Raw genomic sequence first — 20,889 nt, forward strand, 5'->3', positions numbered from 1 at the left:
TGCAGATATGTTTCCAAACCTTGCTTTCTCCACCAAAGACTTGGGGATTTGGACTCCTCACTCAGCGAGCACATTCAGCAGATCTTCAGCCAAAAAAAAAAAAAAAAACAGAGTCAGCAGAATGATAACACGGCGAAAAAGCAAGTAGGGTCGGTGACTCGGGTCTACTTCAGGAGCCACCGCGACGCCTGCCTCGCCCGAGGTTTGCGCCCGCCGTCTGGCGTCGAACCCTGCACGAAGCTTCCAAAGGGACAGCTGCCGTTTAAAGCTTTCCACTAACGTCACCCTCCCGCATGAAAACTTCTCGATCCTTCCCTTCTTATCCGAATCCTATACAGGCCGGTAGTAATAAGACAATCCCGCCCGCTCGGCCACGCTGATGCATCTATAAAAGGCCGACTAGGTTCCCTCGCCTCCAAAGATCAAAAGAGAGGAAAGAAAAGAAGATTGAAGCCTAATGGGTTCGAATCATAACGGGGTTCCACCACCGGAGGGCTACGCGGCAAGCGGCAAGATTATGCTCATCGCCATCGTCGCGCTCTTAACCACCACCCTCCTCATCTTCTTCCTCCACCTCTACCTCCGGTGGCGGGTCCTCCGCCGCTTCGCCTCCGCCCGCCGCCGCATCCGCCGCCGCCTTGTCTTCGCCGGCGAGACCCACGGCGCCCTGCGCCCCGCCGATCGCGGGTTGGCTCCTGACATCCTCGAGTCCCTTCCCGTCCTCGTCTTCTCCGCCGCTGGAGGCGAAGGAGATGGGGAGGAGGTGGTGGAGTGCGCGGTGTGCCTGAACGAGTTCGTGGAGGGGGAGAAGCTGCGCTCCCTCCCGCTGTGCGGTCACCGATTTCATATCGAGTGCATTGACATGTGGTTCCACTCCCACTTCACCTGCCCCCTCTGCCGGGCCGCCGTGAAGGCGGCGTCGCCGCCTGTCAATACCATCGTCTCGGTGCGAGTACTGGCATCGAATCCTCCGGAGGCGGCGGCGGAGGAACGGGCTCGTTCGTCCTCCGGTCTGTGCTCCAGGTGCCGAGCGGAGGGGATCGGGTCTTCGTCGGCTACTTTGGGGTGTCCGGAGCTGAGGATCGAGGCACCGGCGAGGTGGGGCGAGGGGTTCGGGGGACCTGAGGAAGAGCTAGGTTTAGGATTAGGGTTGGGAACGCCGGGGGTGCAGAGGATGAAGTCGCCAGGTAGCCGCATGCAGCTGCTTACGAGGCTTCTAAGCAGGGATAAGAGGCTCTATTGCGGCGGAAATTCGGAGGCAGAACCGGATCTGGAGAGGGGGGAAGGGGCGGAGCGGTCTCCACCTCCTCCTCCGCCGCCGCCGCCGCCGCTTCCACCAACGGCGGCGGCACTTTAGTATGATAAGTGGTTGGAGACGTCGCGGAATCGTAGCCGTTGGCGGTGCACGCGTGGCGGCTCGGGGATGATATCGAGACGTCAAGATTCTTTTTATTAGCTGCCTTTATGGACTTTTCCTTCAGAAACGAGCGGTTAGCTCGAGAAGGGTGGAGGGAGAGGGTCTGGAAATGATTTGTAAAGTTTTGAGAGGCTTTTTGTTTTAGTTTTCTTCTTCTTTTTTTTGTAATTATGATAACGTTAGTGGTAGTTCTTTATAGCAGCAAATGTTTATTCTCGCCAGTTATTTTCGATTTTCCAATTGCTTTATGACGCGCCAGAAATCTTATTATTTAAGACATTATTATTTTGAACTAATATAGTGATTTGAATAATAAAAAAAAAGCGATGAATATATATGCAATGGCTTCAAGTAATGACTTTTAAAATGGGACAAAAATAGGACTATGACCATTATCCAAATCCGGATAATATAAATTATGTCATATAGGTGTTTTGAGATACTCATTTAATATCATTAACTATTAATTTGAAGGCCCCGTTTGGATAAGTTACATGCCAGAAATCTTGCAGGCCAAACAACACGGTGTTTTTTTGGAATGATTCCAAAACGGGTAAATGATTATTTTATATTCGCACAGTGTTGCATGAATCTCAAAATGACGTGTTTTGCCTGAAAACAGCCGAATTTCAAGCTTCTGTCATGCAATGTACCTAAACCACACCCTATAATGTAAACCATGGATTAGAGCCGACATTACTGATAACACCTGTAATTTGTAGGTTGGGCCCGTTTTGAATTATATGAATGCTTGAATTTGGGATTCCCCCAACCTCTTTTCTTCTCCTTGCTCAAAGAACAACTTAAAAAAATGACGCGGCCTAACTCAAATGCTGTAAAGATTATGGTTTGAGTGGAGACAGCATCTTATGGCTCCCGAGTCTACATCATCATGTGCCAAAGGAAAGCCATAGTTGTGATGATCCGGGTGCTCACCCAAAAAAAAAAATTATTTTGATTTCTAGCCCATAATTGATGCGGGATCAAAACATGCCTCGTCCTCGCGATAGCTTCATGCGAAATTATATCATGCACCATAGGCACCATGCCAATCAGATCGTCTCATTTCTGCAGACTTCATCCATTTTGCGCTCGTCTTGATGATTGGCCAATAAGAACGGGACAATCTAATTGATGTGGTGCACAGCCATATTGATACATGCGGTGTAGGATATAATTTGCCTAGCTTCGCAGAATGGAACAGCAAGGCATATGCTGAGGGCAGAACAAGAAGACATTGGACATTTGTATGCACTATTATTAGCCTGCTTGACTCCGAAGATGGAAGGACATACCCTCTTGAAAGCTCACAGAAAATCAGTCCTTTTCCATTTTTCAATTTCCAAATACTGGTGGGAGTGTTGTGCCCATTCTTCTCTTGTTAATAATATTCCCTGGTGGGAGTATCTTTACACTTCTTAAAAAAATAGATTGATTGGGTGCGTATTAGACTAGGTGAAACTCGGCCTGTGGTTGGGCTGCGCTGGGCTTGGGTGGCCTGCCCTCCTTTATTTTTATTTGCTTTTTGTGATTAAAAAGACCCTTCATGAAGAAAGGCCGAAACATGGGTTCACAGCTAGTCTGTCCTTAAGTTCGCATGTCAGCAGACGAGCCAACTTCAGGCATCAAAGCTTGGACTTCTAATCAGATGTTGCTCACTATTAATTCCCCTCCTGATCATGAATTAAGTGTGGGGTGGCTTTAATTAACTGGCCTTGGACAATTCTGCTATGGCGACTTTGGATTTGATATGGGATGTCGAAGGTGAACGAGCCATTAGGAGGCCATGATCCATACATGGTTTGGGAGGATGCTGGTGAAAGAAGCAGCCAGGTGGTTGCTCATTAGTTCCAGAGGCACAGATGATGAGAGGATGGCATCTTAGTCCATGACCTGCTAAAGTGTCACTTCACTGTGGTTTTTATATGAAGATCGATGAGTCAATTTGTTTGCGTTGTGCCCCCTCCTGTGTGTGTGCAAAGGTGGTATGGTTTAAGTCTATTGCATGATGAGCGGATTTTCCTCCAACCAATTGAGGCTATCATGATGTAGTCCTGATTTTGTGCTGCGAGGTGATCTTCTTTCCTCCTCGACCTGAGTTCACTATTTTATATATCTTAAATAAAATCTGTGATGGAATCCCCATCATTTGCTCGAAAAAGGAAAGAACAAAAGATTGAGCATACCACCATGCATCAACATCGATCCTCTCAGCTGTATTTCTTCCTCTTTTTCTTTAATGAAACAGGGTGTAAGGAGAATGTTTACAATAGTATAATAGGGAGTCACAGAGTGCTCTAAGAAAGAATTCAAGAACAAAGAGGAGACAAAACATTCCGAAGTATTCAACGAGCTTCCTTCGTTTTTAAATTTCCAATGCAGCCCCACCAGTATTTAAGAAAGAAAGTACCAGTATTTAAGAAAGAAAGTGAAGGCCTCAATTGTTTACCAATGGCCAATGGCTGCTGGTTTTCCTAGCTACTGAAAAAATGGTTTTGTTAACATCAAAAATATAGTTCACTTTATTTTTAATTGAATCGTAATTAACAATTAAGTGGATAGACAACAACAATCAAGCTGTACAACTTCCTTTTGCATCGTCCAGAATAGTTATATATTCTCAGTAATAAACAATACAAAACTTGGCTAGCTAGATGGCGTAACAGAGCTGCATTTGTTGCATTCGAACCAAATATTTAAGGCTTAACAATCTACCAGAGCTGTTTAACGTTAACTTAAGGATAGAAATCAGAACGTATCTGTGTATTTCTTCACCGGAGACGAGGTCATGATAACTCTCCTTACCAATAAAATAATAAACAAAACAATGTAAAGTTTTGTATTTATGGACTCCATGAGCATAACTTAATTGCTTCAATGGCTGTAAGTAGAGCCCCCGTGATGGTGACTGCGCGGTGCACATATGAACTGCATATCTTTTTGTGTCAGGCGTTGATAGTCCAAACTGCAAACTTCATCGCAAGCCTTGTTATTCATGCCTTCGACATACTTTGTAGACCTAACATCAATGTCTATGCCCTTGAACCTGGTTACCAAATAGGGCTGGTTGCCAAAAGTTCTAGGTTTTAAGACCTTTTGGCCCAGCTTAATCTTTCCTAAAGCTTAGGATCTCGGATTTGGCATGGCTGCATGGGTTAGGCTTTGCAAAAACTTTTGAAGTAGATGTGTTTTTAGAACACAAGATGGATGGCCATCAAACAAAATAGTGCTCTATAATATGGATAGCTGTCATCAAGAGATGGATGGCCATCAAACAAAATAGTTTATTAGTGTGTGCCATGTCATAGACAGCATATGTTGTTTGGTGGCTATCCATGTCCTGATGGTGGCTATCCTGGGATGCATAGCCGCGATGTGCAACCATGGAGGATCCTAGTTGGTGTTTTTAATACTATTCTTAGGTCTTTTCTCTCCAAGTGGCCAACTTGGATCAACAGGCCAATGGCTTATTTTTCATCAAAACAGAGGCTTTTCGGTGATGAGACCAATGGGCGCAGCCAAGCCTAGTCATTTTATGTTTTAAACACTATAAACTACTTGGTTCTTGGACTCATAAATATGTTAGGCAATTTCCATGTGACCCTTCAGCGTTCCAGAAAAGCGCCGTAGTATGAGGGTCAAATATAGCCTAAGGTCATTTAGCTAAGCTGGTAAGCACGATAAAGAAGAGAAGCCCACCTCCTCCTGAGCCTTTACTCCCCTTAACTCACCTATTGTCAAACCTCTCCACCCTCAAAACATTCCCTCTTTCATCCAAACCTCACCTCCAATTCCAAACCCAAAGCACAAGCACAACCAAGAAGAAGGAAGATGGCAAGGCCAAATCGAACGCTATCAGCCAGCCAGAGTTCCAGTGGATCTCCCCCGGCCGAGCACGCTCACGGGGCACGCCAAAACCGAACCTTATACGCTGTTCTCTTGGCCCTCAACATACTTCTCATCCTTCTCTTCTACTTTGGTATCTGGCGTTACTGTAGGAAGGACCAGCGAGTAGGTGACACCAACGCTGCCGCCGCCTCTTCCTCCGCTCCCAGCGCTCCCAGTCCTTATGCTAGAAACGGGAGGCTGGATTCCCGAGTCCTCTCGTCGTTGCCAATCTTCGTGCACACCGTCGGCGGCGAGGAGAAGACGGAGTGCGCTGTGTGTTTGATGGAGTTCAGGGAGGGCGAGAATGGCCGGCTGCTGCCGAGGTGCAACCATCGCTTCCATACGGAGTGCGTCGACATGTGGTTTCAGAGTCACTCAACCTGCCCTCTTTGCCGGGCTTCAATCGAGTTCAGTGCTCCAGATTCTGGCGCGGCGGTGTGAGTCGTGCTCTCGACTCCGCCGGTGAGCAATCGTACGTTTGACTTAAGCTCTTTCCGGTCCTGGAATTGTTCTGTAGATTTCTATTTTTTTCCTCCTTTTTCTCTGGCGCACAAGAACAGACGGCTGTAAAACGGGCTTGCATCTTAGAAACTTGTTGGGCATCAACGGTAACGGGATTACATTGTGAATTGATTGTTTTTTTTTTTTGTGTGTTATTTAAAAAGGTTTCTTTATAAAGAAAGAAAGGTCAACGCTCCAACCTTTTTAAACATATATGTTTATAGCGACACAAATAGCAATTGGATCGCGATATATATGGTTAATCACGCTAAATCTATGGGCGACTTTGTCAGATGATCCTACTTAACTTTTTAATATTTTATTTGCTGATTCCCACATATACTTTTATTCTAAATTGGTTTAATAAATTCAATTTACCAAAAATATATATAATTAATTAGAAGCCTCTCCATCAGGGGAAAAAAAACAAGTAAAGTCAACAATTTTTTTATTAGGTAGAAAATGAATTTCTTTAGAGATGATGAGGACTGGGGCACCAATATTTTGGAGGTCCAAAATTAGATGGTCTAAGTCCATAAATCACAGACTACTAGTCTTAATGCTAGCATGACCGAACCTATCAGTACATCAAGAATATCCAACTTGGACTTGACCCAAAGCAAGCCCACATATCTATATCCAATTTATTTGACTAGTTGACCAAAATCTATCTAGTTTTGCAATTCATACCGCATGAATAGTTATTTTTTATACAAAACAAAGTACAATAAGTACAAATATACATTTTTTTGACCTAACGAGTTGAGAGGTCTTGAACTAAACTCGACACATCCTGCTGATAGTTGGGATTGGCGTCCAACCATATGAATCCAATAGGTTGGGTTAGGCACGGAGGGTCCAAGTTGGGTCAAAACTTGCCATCTCAAATGATGACTAATAAGAGAAGCATATTTTAACTTTGCTGGTTAGCGAGATTTTAGGATAGAAGGTTTTTTCATTAACCAATAATGATGGACACCATTCAACTTGCCTATATATGCATTACTTTTTGAACTTATGCAGGCGATCATCATTTCAAGTTGCCCATAAAGCCTTTGCTTAGAAATTAATGCTAAATATTATTATCTTTTTAAGATATAAGGGATGCCGTTATTGGGGTTCGAATCCTAACGATTAATGATGACGGGCTCGCCAAATACGTCCCATTGTAATACCTATTTTGGTTAGGGAGCAACCATCTGAGAGAAATATGTGATGGGACAAGACTTCTTGCGTCAAAGTTATTCAAGGTGAAGGAGTCGACTCAACGGCTTGAAAACTAACATAGATACATCTGAGGCGAAAGTGAAGTACTGTTTTCGTTTCTTATTTAGCTGATCTGAGTTCAATCCATTCTAATGGGCTACATGTCTAGTCGAACATCAGGGCTTGAGAATCAGGAAAGGGTAACCACAAATGCAAGAGAATAAATATCTTTTAATTGAAAAGTAATGTTTGTGATTATGAGATGGTATGCCATGAAAATAATAGTCAGTATATGATTATTATCTCTAAAGTATATTGAATATATTTAATATTAATTAATAAAAAATATTTTGAAAACTATATATTTGAAAGAAGAATCAATCGCATATTTATCGATAAAATATCATTATTATTGTTGAAACTTCAAGTTAGTTCGCAACAAAAGTAATTTGTCATAAAAAATGAATCATAAATAATTAACATAAAAAACCATTAGTTATACAATGATGTATAGATGACAACATCCACTTCATCTTTAAATAATCAATATTTTGCAACAAAACATATATACTACCAATGAATATGTATTTAATGATGAAACACTATCATCGTTACATCACATAAGTAATTTGCAACAAAAACTATTTCGTCTAAAATCCAATTCGTTATTAAAATATTAATATTCTGCAACAAAACTACATATGTTGCTAATAGAGGTACGTTTAACTATGAAATATTGTCGTTGATAAAAGTTAATTAGATAATAAGCAATAAAAATAATTTTTATCCTATTTATATATTGAAAAATGCATGATGAAACATTATTTCATTACTAAATAGCCTATATTATACGAGAAAACTGTATACGTAACCAATAAAAAAAATATTCAGTGATGAAATATTATCCTTAACTAAAAATAGAGATCTATTTGGGAATGATTCTAACATTATTATCAAATTTAATAATCAATTCATGACAAAAAAATATCGTCAGTAAAATTCATGGTATTAATAATTTTTTATTACAAAAATATCATAAATTGTTACGAAAAAATTTCTGCCAAAAAATCGAAGTGGGAATATTTAGTGCTACAAATTTGATAACAAAAATTAGAAATAAAATTTAATTTTATTGCCAAAAATACTGTTTAAATAATATTTTATATTGAAGATTCATATTTTATTGCCTTATGGTACTTATTAGTAATATGTTATAATTTATATCAAACTATTTTGTTGCTGATTGACCATTTTTTATAGTGAAATTAGCCAAGTCTTTTTACCTTGTTGAATGCCAAGGTGGTACAGGGGAATCAATACCAAACATATATTCTTGCTGCTTGATTACTGGTGGTACTTCAAAATTGGTTGGCCCTTTCACCTCATTGAGAACTAAATCATTGCAAGAATCCTTCTTGTTTTGCACATTTTTGGTTTACCTGATCTACATACTTTGGCTTTCCAATCTCATGGCTGACATTATCATCACATGAAATATCTGCATCTAGGATGGCTTCTGCATTAGCCCCATCTACATGATTGAGCTCTTGAATCATCCTTACTCGATCTATGACCACCTCAAATCCCAAGTCCTAACCAATTAATTAGCTCCTCAAGTTTAGAGAGAGTTGGAAAAACAACCCGTTTACCTTTCTCGCATTTCAAAAACTAAAGTTGTAAAACGTAGAACTTGAGTAAATTATAGTATAAACATACCAAACTTTCTTGGGTTCCTTAATATCGCAAATATGCATAATGGTGCATTAGGTAGTATCACTATCTTTGAACCATTAAAATATTTCTTCAAATCTTTCTCAATCAAATATGAGTTGATATAAGAACTCTAACAAGAATAATTGGTGCTATTTAACTTTTCCATTATAGAAATAATAATGCAAAAATATAAGTCTTGGCTGACAAGATCTGTTTGCACAAATGCACAACGAACCAATGATAGAATCCAAACACTTGCGCAGGCACAATGAATTGCAAGAAGCTCTAGAATTACTACGTTACGAATAGAATAAACCACCACTATACTCAAAACACCTTAAAGAAAATATCCGACTCCAAGACTCATGACTATGTTACTACGTAGAAAGTTCTATATACTATCTAATTCTATATAGAACGCCACGATCGAACCAAAGTTCTCGGTTTCCACTCCAAGTATGCTTCACATAATCTCTCTCCAACAACTTACATGTCAAGTACCAAAGCACTTCACCTCTAAAAGGTCGGACTCCCTATATAAAAGCAAAAGACTGTTACTCAAAATCAAGCAAGGATAGTAAGGTTGCTTATTTAAAATAACATTGTTCTAAGTCAACTCGGAAGCGAACTTTTGCTCTAACTATCCCACTAGAAGTCAAAGCACCTATCCTAGCTTGGATATCATGCAATAACTAAGTAGGACAAGAATGGAATAAATAACAACTAGAAATAGTACCTAGCTAAAATAGGACTCACTGTTGTAAAATAAAAGGTAAAGAGATTGGAGACAAGAAAATAAATAAGACACAGAAGTTGTAGAAAATTAGTTCTTCAAGAACTAATAGTATTTCTCATTTCTTTTTTATGCCTTTCTTTCTCTTTTCACTTGTGTACATTTCATCTTCCTCAAGGTACCCTTTTATAGGCCCTAAGGTTATAATGAGAAGATATGATAGTGATAATAAGGAGATATAATAGTCATAATTACAAGACACCCAAAGGACAAGAGAAGGTGAAAAGGTGAATGAATGTAGACATCCCCAAGGGATAAAGGGTACATCTAGAAGTTACAAAAGATGAAAAATCCAAGAGATGGGGAAACTCAAGAAGTGAAGGTTAAGTGGTCATCCACCCAAATGCGGCGGATTCATAACACTCACAATAAATTGCCAACATGGTAGTCCTTACGTGTACTTTCTGCTCAACTAGAAATATAATGCAGGACAAAGTTTAAATTTATTTTTGATATATGATCTAGATAGTCAATATCTTCGAAAATACTGCCCATCTCTTTTCATCTTGGAAACCTATTATCTTGGTAAAATTGTTCCATCTTTTTGTCCCCTTCTATCTCTTATTTGTGGTCCCTACCACCCATCCTCCATCTTATTCTTATATTGGATGGTTGGCTCTCTTTTTACCTCCATTTCTCAAATGAAGATGGTCGAGCTTTGCTGCTCCCCATTTTCAAGCGCTCGCGCACATGCATGGTATAGATAATCCATATATTCAAAATTGACAAGAATAAATACACGAGTCTTAAAGTCCCTTACTATCATGTTGAAATTAAGCTTTATTAGGTTGCTAATCTAAACAATGTGCTGGTATTTAACCTATTCTTTCATTTAAGGAGAAATAGTCTTGGTGCAATGGTAAGGTAGCTCCTTTTGATCTGTGTCTCATGAATTCGAAACATAGAAACAGACTCTTCACACGTGGGAGCAAGGCTACTTACATCTGACCTTCAATAGATGCTGCAGTGATGAGAATCTTGTGCACGGAGATGCCTAATTTAAGGAGAGAGAAATAGCATATCTAGATTGCAAATGGGCTAGAGCCTATAGTAGTGTTTTATGACCATGATTAGAACCCTAGATCTCTTCCATAAACAAGTCCTTTAAAAAGCAGTGCCGACTAGCTAAGATGAATTTGGTTTATAAATTGGGTTGGTTAATGGACGTATTTTATAAATAGATAAGTTTGAGTTTAATTATAAAAGCATTGCGTGTGAGGACATAAACAGGCCGAACACGCAAGAATATTTGCTAGTAGAATATTAGGCACTTTCATTTGTATATTTGATAAATAAGTAATTAAGCAGTTATCAATGTATATATATTATATACAAATATCAAATCAGAGGGAGCACTAGTTTACTTCAGGCGTGATGCATTAGACATGACAACATGCATGAATTCTGATTGGAATGTTTTTTTTTTTTTTTTTTTTTTAAGGGCAGAGTGATGGCAAAAGTGGCCCTATGATTTCTTTTTGTGTTTGCTAACTGAACAGTGGTAAAAAAAAAAGGCCTCTCCATACTAAAGATTGAACATTGAACATACGATAGGAGTGCTAAAAAAAAAAAAAAGGAAGAGTGACGGCGAAAGCGCCCCCTATGATTTCTTCTTATATTTGCTAACTGGACAGCAGTAGAGACAATTGCCTCTCCATACAAAAGATTAAAGATATGATCGGAGTAAAACAAAAAAAAGAAAAAGGAAAGAAAGAGTGATGGCGAAAGCGGCTCTCATAATTTTTTCTTATGTTTGCTAACTGGACAGTGGACAATTACCTCTCCATACAAAAGATTGAAGGTATGATTGGAATAAAAAAAAAAAAAGAATGATGGCAAAAGCTATGTTTTCTTCTTGTGTTTGCTATAGGACAGTGGTAGAGACAATTGCCTTCCTATATAAAAGATTGAAGGTACGATGGGAATATCAATAAAAGAGACTGTTCGCCCTCTACGCTAGCTACTAATAGTCTTCCTTGTATAGGATTTTCTGGTTCTTTAACAATCGTCCTGTGATTAGATGTGAGAATTTAAATATCCACTTGTCTCATTAGGAGTGAATCCAAACCCATTTAGCTGACACGACCCGTCAAACTGATTCATCCGGTTCACGCCATGGGGTGCAGGTCAACTAATAGGGAAGAGACGGCGCACCCATCACAAAAAGAAGGCATTTGTAGAAATATATTTAAAATATATATTATCAGCCAAAATGAGTAGAGCTGAAATTCTACGAGAGTGCAGAAAAGGTGGTTTTGTAGAATTCAAATTTAATGATAGTATATCAGGGTCAAAATCATTGAATATAACTTACATTATAAGAAATATCTAAAAATTAAAATTATATATTTTAATAGTTTTTAACTTAATTATTAAGCAGATATCAAAATAAATGATTTTAATAATATGATACTATATTTTATTATGATCAAACCATTAAAAGTAATCTAGTACTGAATTTAAATCTACGGATCATAATTTATAAAATATATAATTTTAATTTATATGCATTATCATATATTTTACTATATTAATACAATTGATATTGTTTATTTTTGTATCCTTTAGATGTATAAATTTTAGTCTACAAAAATATACATTAATTTTGATTTCAAAATATTTTTGTCCTATAAATTATATTTAGTGCTCCAAATCTTGAATTTAGATCATCTATTGTTAATTTTGAAAGCGAGAGGACCATCTCAGCAATCCTCTTGAAAGCACCTTAGTTCTATTTTGTTATAATTTGACTAATGAGTAAATATAAGTTATTTGACAGATTGTAACATGGAGTTTGGACATCTCATTAAAAAGAATATATAAGTTGTTCTTTAAGCTGGTGGTGGCATCTAAAATTTACTTAGGGCTATCTCATTTATACTATAGGTTGCTTCTTTAGTTATATTATCAGCCAATATCTTTAATTCTCAATTAAAAAATAGATATTCATTATTTGTAACAGCAAAAATGGAATATGAGAGAAGTTGTAGGAACAATGCAAATCTGTGAGAAAAATAGCCTACTCAGACGACAAAAAACCTAATGCTACATGGACCTAAAACTATTAAACATGCAAGTAGATTAGTTGCAAATTAGGTACCTCAAGTCATAGGACCACTTAACCTAACTTGAACCCAACCCGGCCCAAACCTGACATCACTACATCTCAAGATATTTGAAAAATTGCTACATATCTACCTATAAGAGGTTATTTGTAAAGCGGATAGACAGTGTATACTTTTGATTTTCAAACCAACTTTTCCAAACATCAAGCAGGCCAGGTTTGAATTTTTATTTTTCTTTTTTCTTGCTTCATTTGGTTTGTCATTATTGTCAAGAGAAAAGTTTAAGCAGTTGTTACGTAGGCCATTAGATTGCTAGTTAGGATTGTGTCATACTCTTAAACAGATAAAAATTACTTAAATGAGTCAACCGACTTCCACCATTCATGTTGCTTTATTAAATGCCACATTTTATTATGCAAATACAAAGGAAGCAATTTTAATACAACACACGAGGTGAATGATTTTGAGCTACAAAGGTGATATTTGGTTTGCGGTGATGACTCCAAGATCTACCATGATATGGAGGGAGATGATAAGATTACCATATTTTGTAGTGCTACAGTATTTCTATGTAGCAGTGATCCCAAATTATCTATATTCTTAAATTATTATCCAACCTAGAAATATTAAACCTATCCTTAATTCCTTCAGCACCTATGCTAGTTTGTCGACTTGGAGTTTGTCCGCTTGGAGCCAGCAATGCCGGCCGGTTCGGACGCCCACCTCCATCCAAAACGATATTGGGCAGGTAAACTCGAGCGAAATGGCCGAGGAAGGTCATTTTCCTCCCCTCTTAAGTTCTCAAAGGCTTTTCCACTGGAGCAACCCCTACCTAAAATCAGTAAAAGAAGCCATGATAGAGAACTTATACGACCAGACGAGTCCCAGCGGCCCTTCCTCCGACAATGAATTTACAGTTAAAATATTGGTAGGCTTCTTCTGTACGTTGTCGATACTTCTCTGCTGCTGCTTCTGCGGCCAACACCATTCCGATGAGGGCCAACAAGATCGACAAATAGAGTCTAGCACTAACTCCGCCCCCACCACCACCGGTGATAATAGGCTTGATTCGGCGGTCCCTTCATCGCTGCCGGCATTCGTCTACTCCACTGCTCATGAAGGAAGGCTGGAGTGCTCGCTGTGCCTGACGGAGTTCAAAGACGGCGACGTGGGTCGTTTCCTCCCGAGATGTTGCCATGGTTTCCACAAAGATTGTGTCGATGTGTGGCTCAACTCTCACTCAACCTGCCCGCTTTGTCGAAGCAGTACTGTTGAATTTGGAACTCCCGACTTGGCTGTCTGACGGTTTTCAACCTGGATTCCACGTAGAATTCTCACTGTGGCTTCTAGGCTTCTTTTTTCTTGTTTTTTTTTTCTTCTGAGGACCTGCTTCATTAATCTGTTTCATATGCTTAATAAAACAATAAAAAGGCTTATAATTCAATCTTTATTACTTGTATGCTTTTAAATTTTTATTATATAGGCTCTTCTTACTGAATATGATCTATGTATAGAGATTGTGGCGGTTGGATGGATCAGTTTTCCCATCTTCTATATCAGAGAGTGAGAGAGATATTGTGATGGAGCTTTTTTTCCTTCTCTCGAGAATAATTAATGTGGGGGAAGATTTTCTCTCTCACAAAAAATGGGGCAGCTTACTAAGTTGGAATCTGAATAAATGAAATGTAGTCAAATTAAGTCCTTGCATGTGATTAAAGTACTTGTTTTTCTTGAACAAGTATACTGCTTTGCTCCTCAAAAATTGGTGGAAAATGAGAAGTCCTCCTGATATTGCAACAAATTAAATATATTTTACATGATGTTCAGAGGAACCTAAGATTCCATTATCCTGATTTTGAGGGATATGATAAATAACCTTTGTAGCTTTTTATTACTCATAAAATCGAAAAAAAACAATGAATTCTTAATTAACTCCTCCGCTCTCTCAAATTCATCCTAAACTACTCGATTTTGTTTCTAGATATATTTACTTAAAATGGAACAGTTGCCAAGAAGATCTTGTTAGGTTGCTAGAAATATGGCAAATCTTAATAAATCTTAAGATTTGGATCTCCTTGTAGCAAATGCTCAGATGTCATATATAAGAGGTCATGATTAGATCACAACCAAAACTGAAACATATAACCTCCATCGAGTGGAAAAACGGTAATCTCGTCTCCCGTGTTATTGGGTTTACAGTAAGAAAGAAAAGCAGTTGGAACACATGATGCTTGCGGTCGAAATTGAGCCCTGGCTAAGGCCGGGCCAGTTTGCGGTTGCATTTTCAGCTTGGGCCTGGACAGTTCAGCTCAACCCAACACAAAGCTTGACTTAGAGCCGGATCCGGGTCAACCCACCCCAATATTTTAACCCCCTACATCCCACCTTTCTAGCTCCTCTTGAAGTCTCTATTTCTCATCCAATCCATCTATTCTCTCTCTCTCCTCCAAGACTTTACCGAAAAATGGCTAGCCGAATGGTATTATTTGAGTTTTTTAATCCTGCATAAGTCCCAAGATCTATCTACTGAATAACCGATATAGACATGCCCGCACGAGTCCTCACAATTTTTCTCTTTCAATCTCCTCTTCCGCTCTTGATCTCCATTTCTTTCCTCTCTCTCTCAATCTCTCTCCTTTTCTTCGATCTCCATTTTCATCTATTCTTTTCTCTCTCTACCCCTCTTGTCTCGCCTCCCTTGTCTCTCATATTCATGGCTCATAGGAAGGAAGGCCAATCGTGCAGCAAGCGGCATTTTTTTTTGTTTACGGGGAGGGGGTGTATAGGGTTAGGATTCATGATTCTGGCTGGGCTAGGGTCGATCGGATCAGGGCCCATTTGGCTTCAGGCCAGACTTGGCTCCCAGGTCAGGATGGAGCTGGTAAAATTTATCAGGTTTGCGCCCGGCTTAATGCCTAATTTTAAACGAAAACGTGGCTTTGCCCGTCCAGTTTCAACCCTACCGGTAGCTAAATTTTAAAGGAAAGTATAATAGGACTTGATATGTCATCTCCGTACGTATATATTTCTCTTGTTTTTGTCCTTGTGGAAAGGAATGAACTAATTGATGGCCTGCTCAAGAATTTGCGTTGAAGAATTTGTGTTATTAACAGAATGAATTTGGTGGGAGTGAAACTAAAATGGATATTGGTGATGAAATTTAGATCATATAGGTCACAGCACCTAACATAAGCGGTGTCTTTTCTTCTGTTTATTGTCCTTTGTTAAGAATATTGTACTGGAGAATGACAGCATGCTAATAATTAGGAACAAGCCAGCCCCCTTGCTTACGAGCTAATGATATCCGAGCAGTTTGCAGGTCCTTTTCTTCTTTCTCCACCGAATTAAAGAAAAACGCAAGCCAACCATATCATAGAGAAAATTCCAGGCAAGTGGTCGTTTTCCTCCTCTTCCCTTCTCCATTCTTCAATGCCTCTTCCACCAACTCATCCCTTCCTTGAACCCTAACCCATTCCACCTCTATAGTAAATCCCATCTTAACAAAAGGAAGCCATGAGCCAACTCACTTTCGGAGAAATGATCCTAGTCTCGAGCTGTACAACCTTCTTTGCATGCCTAATCTTCCTCTGCTGTTGCTATCGCTGCCTTCTTTCGTGCCAGGACCGACCGGAGTACTGGCGAGCAAGCGCCGCCACCTCGGCGGCTGCCGCCTCCTCAAATGATCATAGGCTGGACCCCCAAGTCCGGTCATCGCTACCAATTTTCGTGTACTCTTCGATGGCTCGTGAGGAGAATCTGGAGTGCGCCGTGTGCCTAACGGAGTTCCAAGAGGGCGATCAGGGCCGACTCCTTCCGGGATGTCGCCATAGCTTTCATGCAGCGTGTGTTGACATGTGGCTCGGCTCTCATTCAACCTGCCCGCTCTGCCGTGCCACCGTAGTATCAGAGACTCCCGGCTAGGCCATTGGAGGTCCGCTTGTTTGAGAAACACGGTACTGCAGAGTGCTGTGCAGGAGGAGATGGACGGCCATCAAATAATCTTCCACTCACTGGCATTTGTATTATTTGATGGATTTTAATCTCCTTTCAATGATCTTCCTTCACGGATTGTAATGGAACTTGAAGAAAAATGTAAATGAAGTGGTTGTTTGAAAAGTTGGTGGCTTTTCCCATCTCAGACTTCAAAAAAAAAAAGAAAAAAGGTCATTGTTTGGGATGATGGGGGTGGTTTTCCAAAGGACCGACAGCGTGAAGATGAGCAGAGGCTTGGCTGTATACGAAGCATGAAAAAGCAATTGCCCATTTCCCCTGCTCACGGTTACTTCGGTTTTATCGCAGATGTTTGCCTTTGTGGTAAATGGCAACTTACATTTATAAGCAGAGGTGAAGTTTTAGTATTTGTCCACATGGATTCAGTAAAGAGGGCCCATGAATAAGCCGGGTTACGTCAGGCAAGGTCCACAAGACATGCCCTATTTGAATTGGATAAGCAATGCTTTTAGTTTTAAAAATATATATTCTGTCTGCTGCAACTTAGTCATAAGTGCAAGCTTCAACCATAACTTAGTCATAAGAACTAAAGTGGTGTGGGACGGCAGATGCAAGAAGTCAGATACTGCAAATATATGTGGTTCTGTTCGTAACAATAGCTATTCACTGTTTGTGAAAAATCTTATTATGGTTTATTTTTATCGGTTTGGCAGTTTTGAGGAGCGCCAATGGCCTTTTTCATTGGAGAATGTCGAGCTCATTGATTTGATGGCTTCGTGTTTAAACTTTGGATATATTTTCCTATATATGGAGTGTGGAAGGAATAGCTATAAGAAATGCATTCACCTCTCACCTCTCTCTCTCTCTCTCTCTCTAATATTTTAATTTTTTGGGGGAATGAAAAGCCTTCTACCCTCGTCAGGGAAAATACCCCTAGCTTTCATGCGCTTGAGCCATAAAAGAGCCTCGTTTACAAGACCCGCCTTTCTGTAGGCATCGATGAAGATGATTCGGCCATAGTCATTGGCTAAATCCAGCAGAATGTAGGTGGGGTGGGCGACTACCACCCACTGCTTAGAGATATTTGTGCTATGATCTATGGTGGGATGACCCTACAGATGAAGCATATATATAGAAAATCCAACAGGGCGGCGAATTGGGTGGCATGCTATGTGGCCAACCACTCCGGAGATACTCTTTATGTTGGAGAGATAGGGCTACCTGGTGCACTTCTAGACCTACTATTTTTCCACTTTTTTTGGCTGTATCATGCCTATAATGTATGATATATCCGTCTTAGCAAAAAAAAAAAGAAAAAAAAAAGAGAAAAAGCCTTCCACCGATGTTCCCCATGAAGCCCAAGAACGGTGGATGTGGAGAAGATGGCTGATTTTTAGGCACCTACCCAGCCTTCCCTCTTTTATAGCAAATATGCAGCAGATGGTTGAATTTTGGGCACCTACTCAGCCTGACCAATCTTATACATACCTTTGATTTTGTTGGCGCCAAAGATAGACTGTATTTCCTTTCTCTGGTTTGATGGTTCGGATGTTATTGTGGCTTTGATAGGATTTATTTTGTTGTCTTTTATTGAATTTCTAAGTTTCTATGCTGTAGATTGTTCATATCGGATGTTGATATTGTCTTCTATTATGCTTGGATGTTGAAATTCTATATTTTTGTAGTGTTCCTTTTTTACTATCTTACTGGTCTCTCCCTAAATTAACAAGTTAGTAAATTAGCCAAGTTTAGCTAGCAGGTTAGGAGGTTACTAGAGCAAGAAAGAAAAGGAGAAAAGAGTGGGAATTAAAAAGAGGAGAAATAGAGGGATAAGGGGTGTGTCAACCCTTGTAGATAGATGTTGTCAGTGCTGAGCAAAGATTTTCCCCAGGCTTGGAAGGAAGCCCAAGCCTTAACTGCTAGAGGCCTCCCCAAATTCTAAGGAGTTGGACCTTATCTTCAGCCCTTGGTGGGTACCTCCTCCTTGTTAAGGTATTTGGACCTAGAAGTGGTGGTGGAGGGGATGAGTATTTGAAGCCTCCAAGATTTTGGGGCTTGGGAGAAGGCTTAGATTTTTCTGTAGTGGGTAAAGATTCTAAGACTACTAAAGAGAGATGACGAGGGTTAGGAGAGGGATGAGAACTAGTACTAAAACTTGGGAGCTTTCTTACTTGGTTGGTCCTCTCTTCATGAATAAGGGGGTTTATATGGAAGAGTTTGGATTGAAAGCACTACTTGCATGAAAAGTTAGCTAAATAGAGAGGATTTTTGTCTTAGCTCATCTAAGTGGTGAGATTAGGAGGGAGAAAGTGTGGAAGGATGACCATGGTGACTACATAAACCAAAAGGTTGTATCAGCTAGGATTTATTTGTTTGAAATAAGGGGTGGAAATAAGTTGGCAATTGCTGGTTAGATTCATCTCAGGATAAGACTAAGGTTAGGTTTCTAAACATAGAATAAGAAAGTGCATAATAAAAGCATAATTGAACATGGGATATCATGATGCTTGCATGGCATGAATGGAGATGGCTGTCAGCATGGGTGAAGAAATATTGGCTATAGCTAAATGAAACAAGAGGTTAGAGGTGTGAAGCAAGCACATAAGAAAATTGTGTATAAGAATTTGGCTTTTCATAGGCTATTCGGCTATATAGCTCCCAAATATATTTAAATTTGTAAGACCTAGAGAGCTAATATGGGCTTCAAATTATTAGTAGTTGAGGAACATGAAAAATAGATAAAGATGAAGTAAATCTGGGGCAGGTTTTGGTTGGGGTGATTTAATCCCTAGGGTTCAATCAATACGAGATAGATCATACTTGGCCCAATCGAGCTATAAATTAGACTTAGGTAAGGCTAATAGTTTGTGTTATTTATACGGTTCAAACATAGGTTGGCTATAGTTTAGGCTTGGGTTGGCTCCGGATTGGGCTTGCATTGGCTATTCGTTGGGCTTGGGTTGGCTACGGGTTATGATTGAATTAGTTAGAGTCTAGGCTTGGGTAAAAATAATAGAGTAGGCTTGGATTTGGGATAAGTCAATCATGGGGGAAACTATTGGCTCAAAGGGAAGAATAAGGGTATTATTACCCTATTCTTTTAGGGCCAGGTTTGGAAATTTGTTGTCTCTATTCAATCTCTTGAGTGAGGTATTATTACATCTTATTTGGTTCTCCAAATTGTTATTTATCGATTTGAAGTGCCTCACTCTTCTGCTTTTGATTAAAAGTTGTGATTTATGATCTTAAGATGAACACATGGTAATTATCCACATATTTTAGGAAAAAAGTTAGGTACTTGAGCCATGCCTTACCACATCATTCTGACATCACTTGGATGTATATGTAGACATTATTAAAGCTTAATAGGCCGCTCAAGCCACAAGCTACTAGCAATACAGCATAAGGGCTCCCCTTCTTCCTACATTTTCCAGGGGCACTCAAGAGAAGGGAGAAACATGATGAATGCTTTGGAGAAAACAATGGTTCTCAGGATGAGGAAACATGAACAGCCTTGATGTACAAGAAATGAATAAAAGGATTTATCATTTACAATTTTCGATAATGTATACACACTATTATCCATAGCTTAGATAATAACCATTGATGCAATTCTAATAGCCCTTAGTCAACCATAAAATGACCATTATTCTGCCATTATCCAATTATATAATGGTTGCTATAATGCCTTTCAAGGTTTTAGGAAATATTTTTTAATAAATGCTTGACTGAGCAAAAAGTGCCCATTTTTTCTGAAAATGATGCTAAATGCTGATTTTACTGGGTTCTGCTATTCGGAGATACTAGTCTTATAAAACTCTAGCATCAACTAGCTTTTTTATTTTTTTTGATCCCTTTTGATCGCAGAAATACTCTCCAATCAAAATTTCAGAAACATGCCACTCGACTAATGCATGGAATCAAAACATCCATGAACACAAGTAGAATGGCACCTGGAAGAACCATTGGAAGATGAAATCATTCCAGGGGAAATGCGGAACCACGGGACCACCGCAGAGAAAAAATTTCTTCACAGCCACTGGCCGACATTTCCATGTGCTCCCCACGCTTGGTGCTCAAGTGCCTTCATATGGTAATCATATCAAAATAAAAACACGAGTTGGCAATATTCTAATGAATTGCCAACCCACCACAAATTAAAGCACATTATTCCTATCACATTATATCCCAAATACTTTGGATCCATTTAAACCAAAGCATAACATAACTTTCAAGACATTAGATCATAGTTAGTGGCAACGTAGTTGGCCACTATGGAGAGACTAACAAAGCTGCAGATTGAGTAGCTTCGTGCTGTATGAATCATCTATTTAGCGCAAAAAGAAAAAAACACA

At 39.5% G+C, this 20,889-nt stretch overlaps 3 protein-coding genes across 3 annotated transcripts; all 3 read left to right on the top strand.

Annotated features, from left to right (window-relative positions):
* The first annotated feature begins 317 nt into the window (after positions 1 to 317).
* LOC103711456 (RING-H2 finger protein ATL2-like) lies at positions 318 to 2,279 on the top strand. Its single transcript, XM_008797594.4, has one exon. The coding sequence runs from the start codon at positions 458 to 460 to the stop codon at positions 1,355 to 1,357; it is 900 nt and encodes a 299-aa protein (XP_008795816.2). The 5' UTR covers positions 318 to 457; the 3' UTR covers positions 1,358 to 2,279.
* Positions 2,280 to 5,134: 2,855 nt separating this feature from the next.
* LOC103711455 (RING-H2 finger protein ATL64-like) lies at positions 5,135 to 5,993 on the top strand. Its single transcript, XM_008797593.3, has one exon. It carries the CDS (start codon positions 5,249 to 5,251, stop codon positions 5,744 to 5,746), a length of 498 nt encoding a protein of 165 aa, XP_008795815.1. The 5' UTR covers positions 5,135 to 5,248; the 3' UTR covers positions 5,747 to 5,993.
* A 7,353-nt stretch (positions 5,994 to 13,346) lies between these two features.
* On the top strand, positions 13,347 to 13,886 carry LOC103711453 (E3 ubiquitin-protein ligase EL5-like). The gene has a single exon (XM_008797592.2). The coding sequence runs from the start codon at positions 13,347 to 13,349 to the stop codon at positions 13,884 to 13,886; it is 540 nt and encodes a 179-aa protein (XP_008795814.2).
* Positions 13,887 to 20,889: the final 7,003 nt, after the last annotated feature.

The sequence above is a fragment of the Phoenix dactylifera genome, unplaced genomic scaffold (assembly GCF_009389715.1).
Source record: "Phoenix dactylifera cultivar Barhee BC4 unplaced genomic scaffold, palm_55x_up_171113_PBpolish2nd_filt_p 000366F, whole genome shotgun sequence".
NCBI lineage: Eukaryota > Viridiplantae > Streptophyta > Magnoliopsida > Arecales > Arecaceae > Phoenix > Phoenix dactylifera.

Excerpts from the sequence above, each read along its gene's own strand:
- LOC103711453 (XM_008797592.2), top strand. The coding sequence starts at position 13,347 with ATGGCCGAGGAAGGTCATTTTCCTCCCCTCTTAAGTTCTCAAAGGCTT.
- LOC103711455 (XM_008797593.3), top strand. The coding sequence starts at position 5,249 with ATGGCAAGGCCAAATCGAACGCTATCAGCCAGCCAGAGTTCCAGTGGA.
- LOC103711456 (XM_008797594.4), top strand. The coding sequence starts at position 458 with ATGGGTTCGAATCATAACGGGGTTCCACCACCGGAGGGCTACGCGGCA.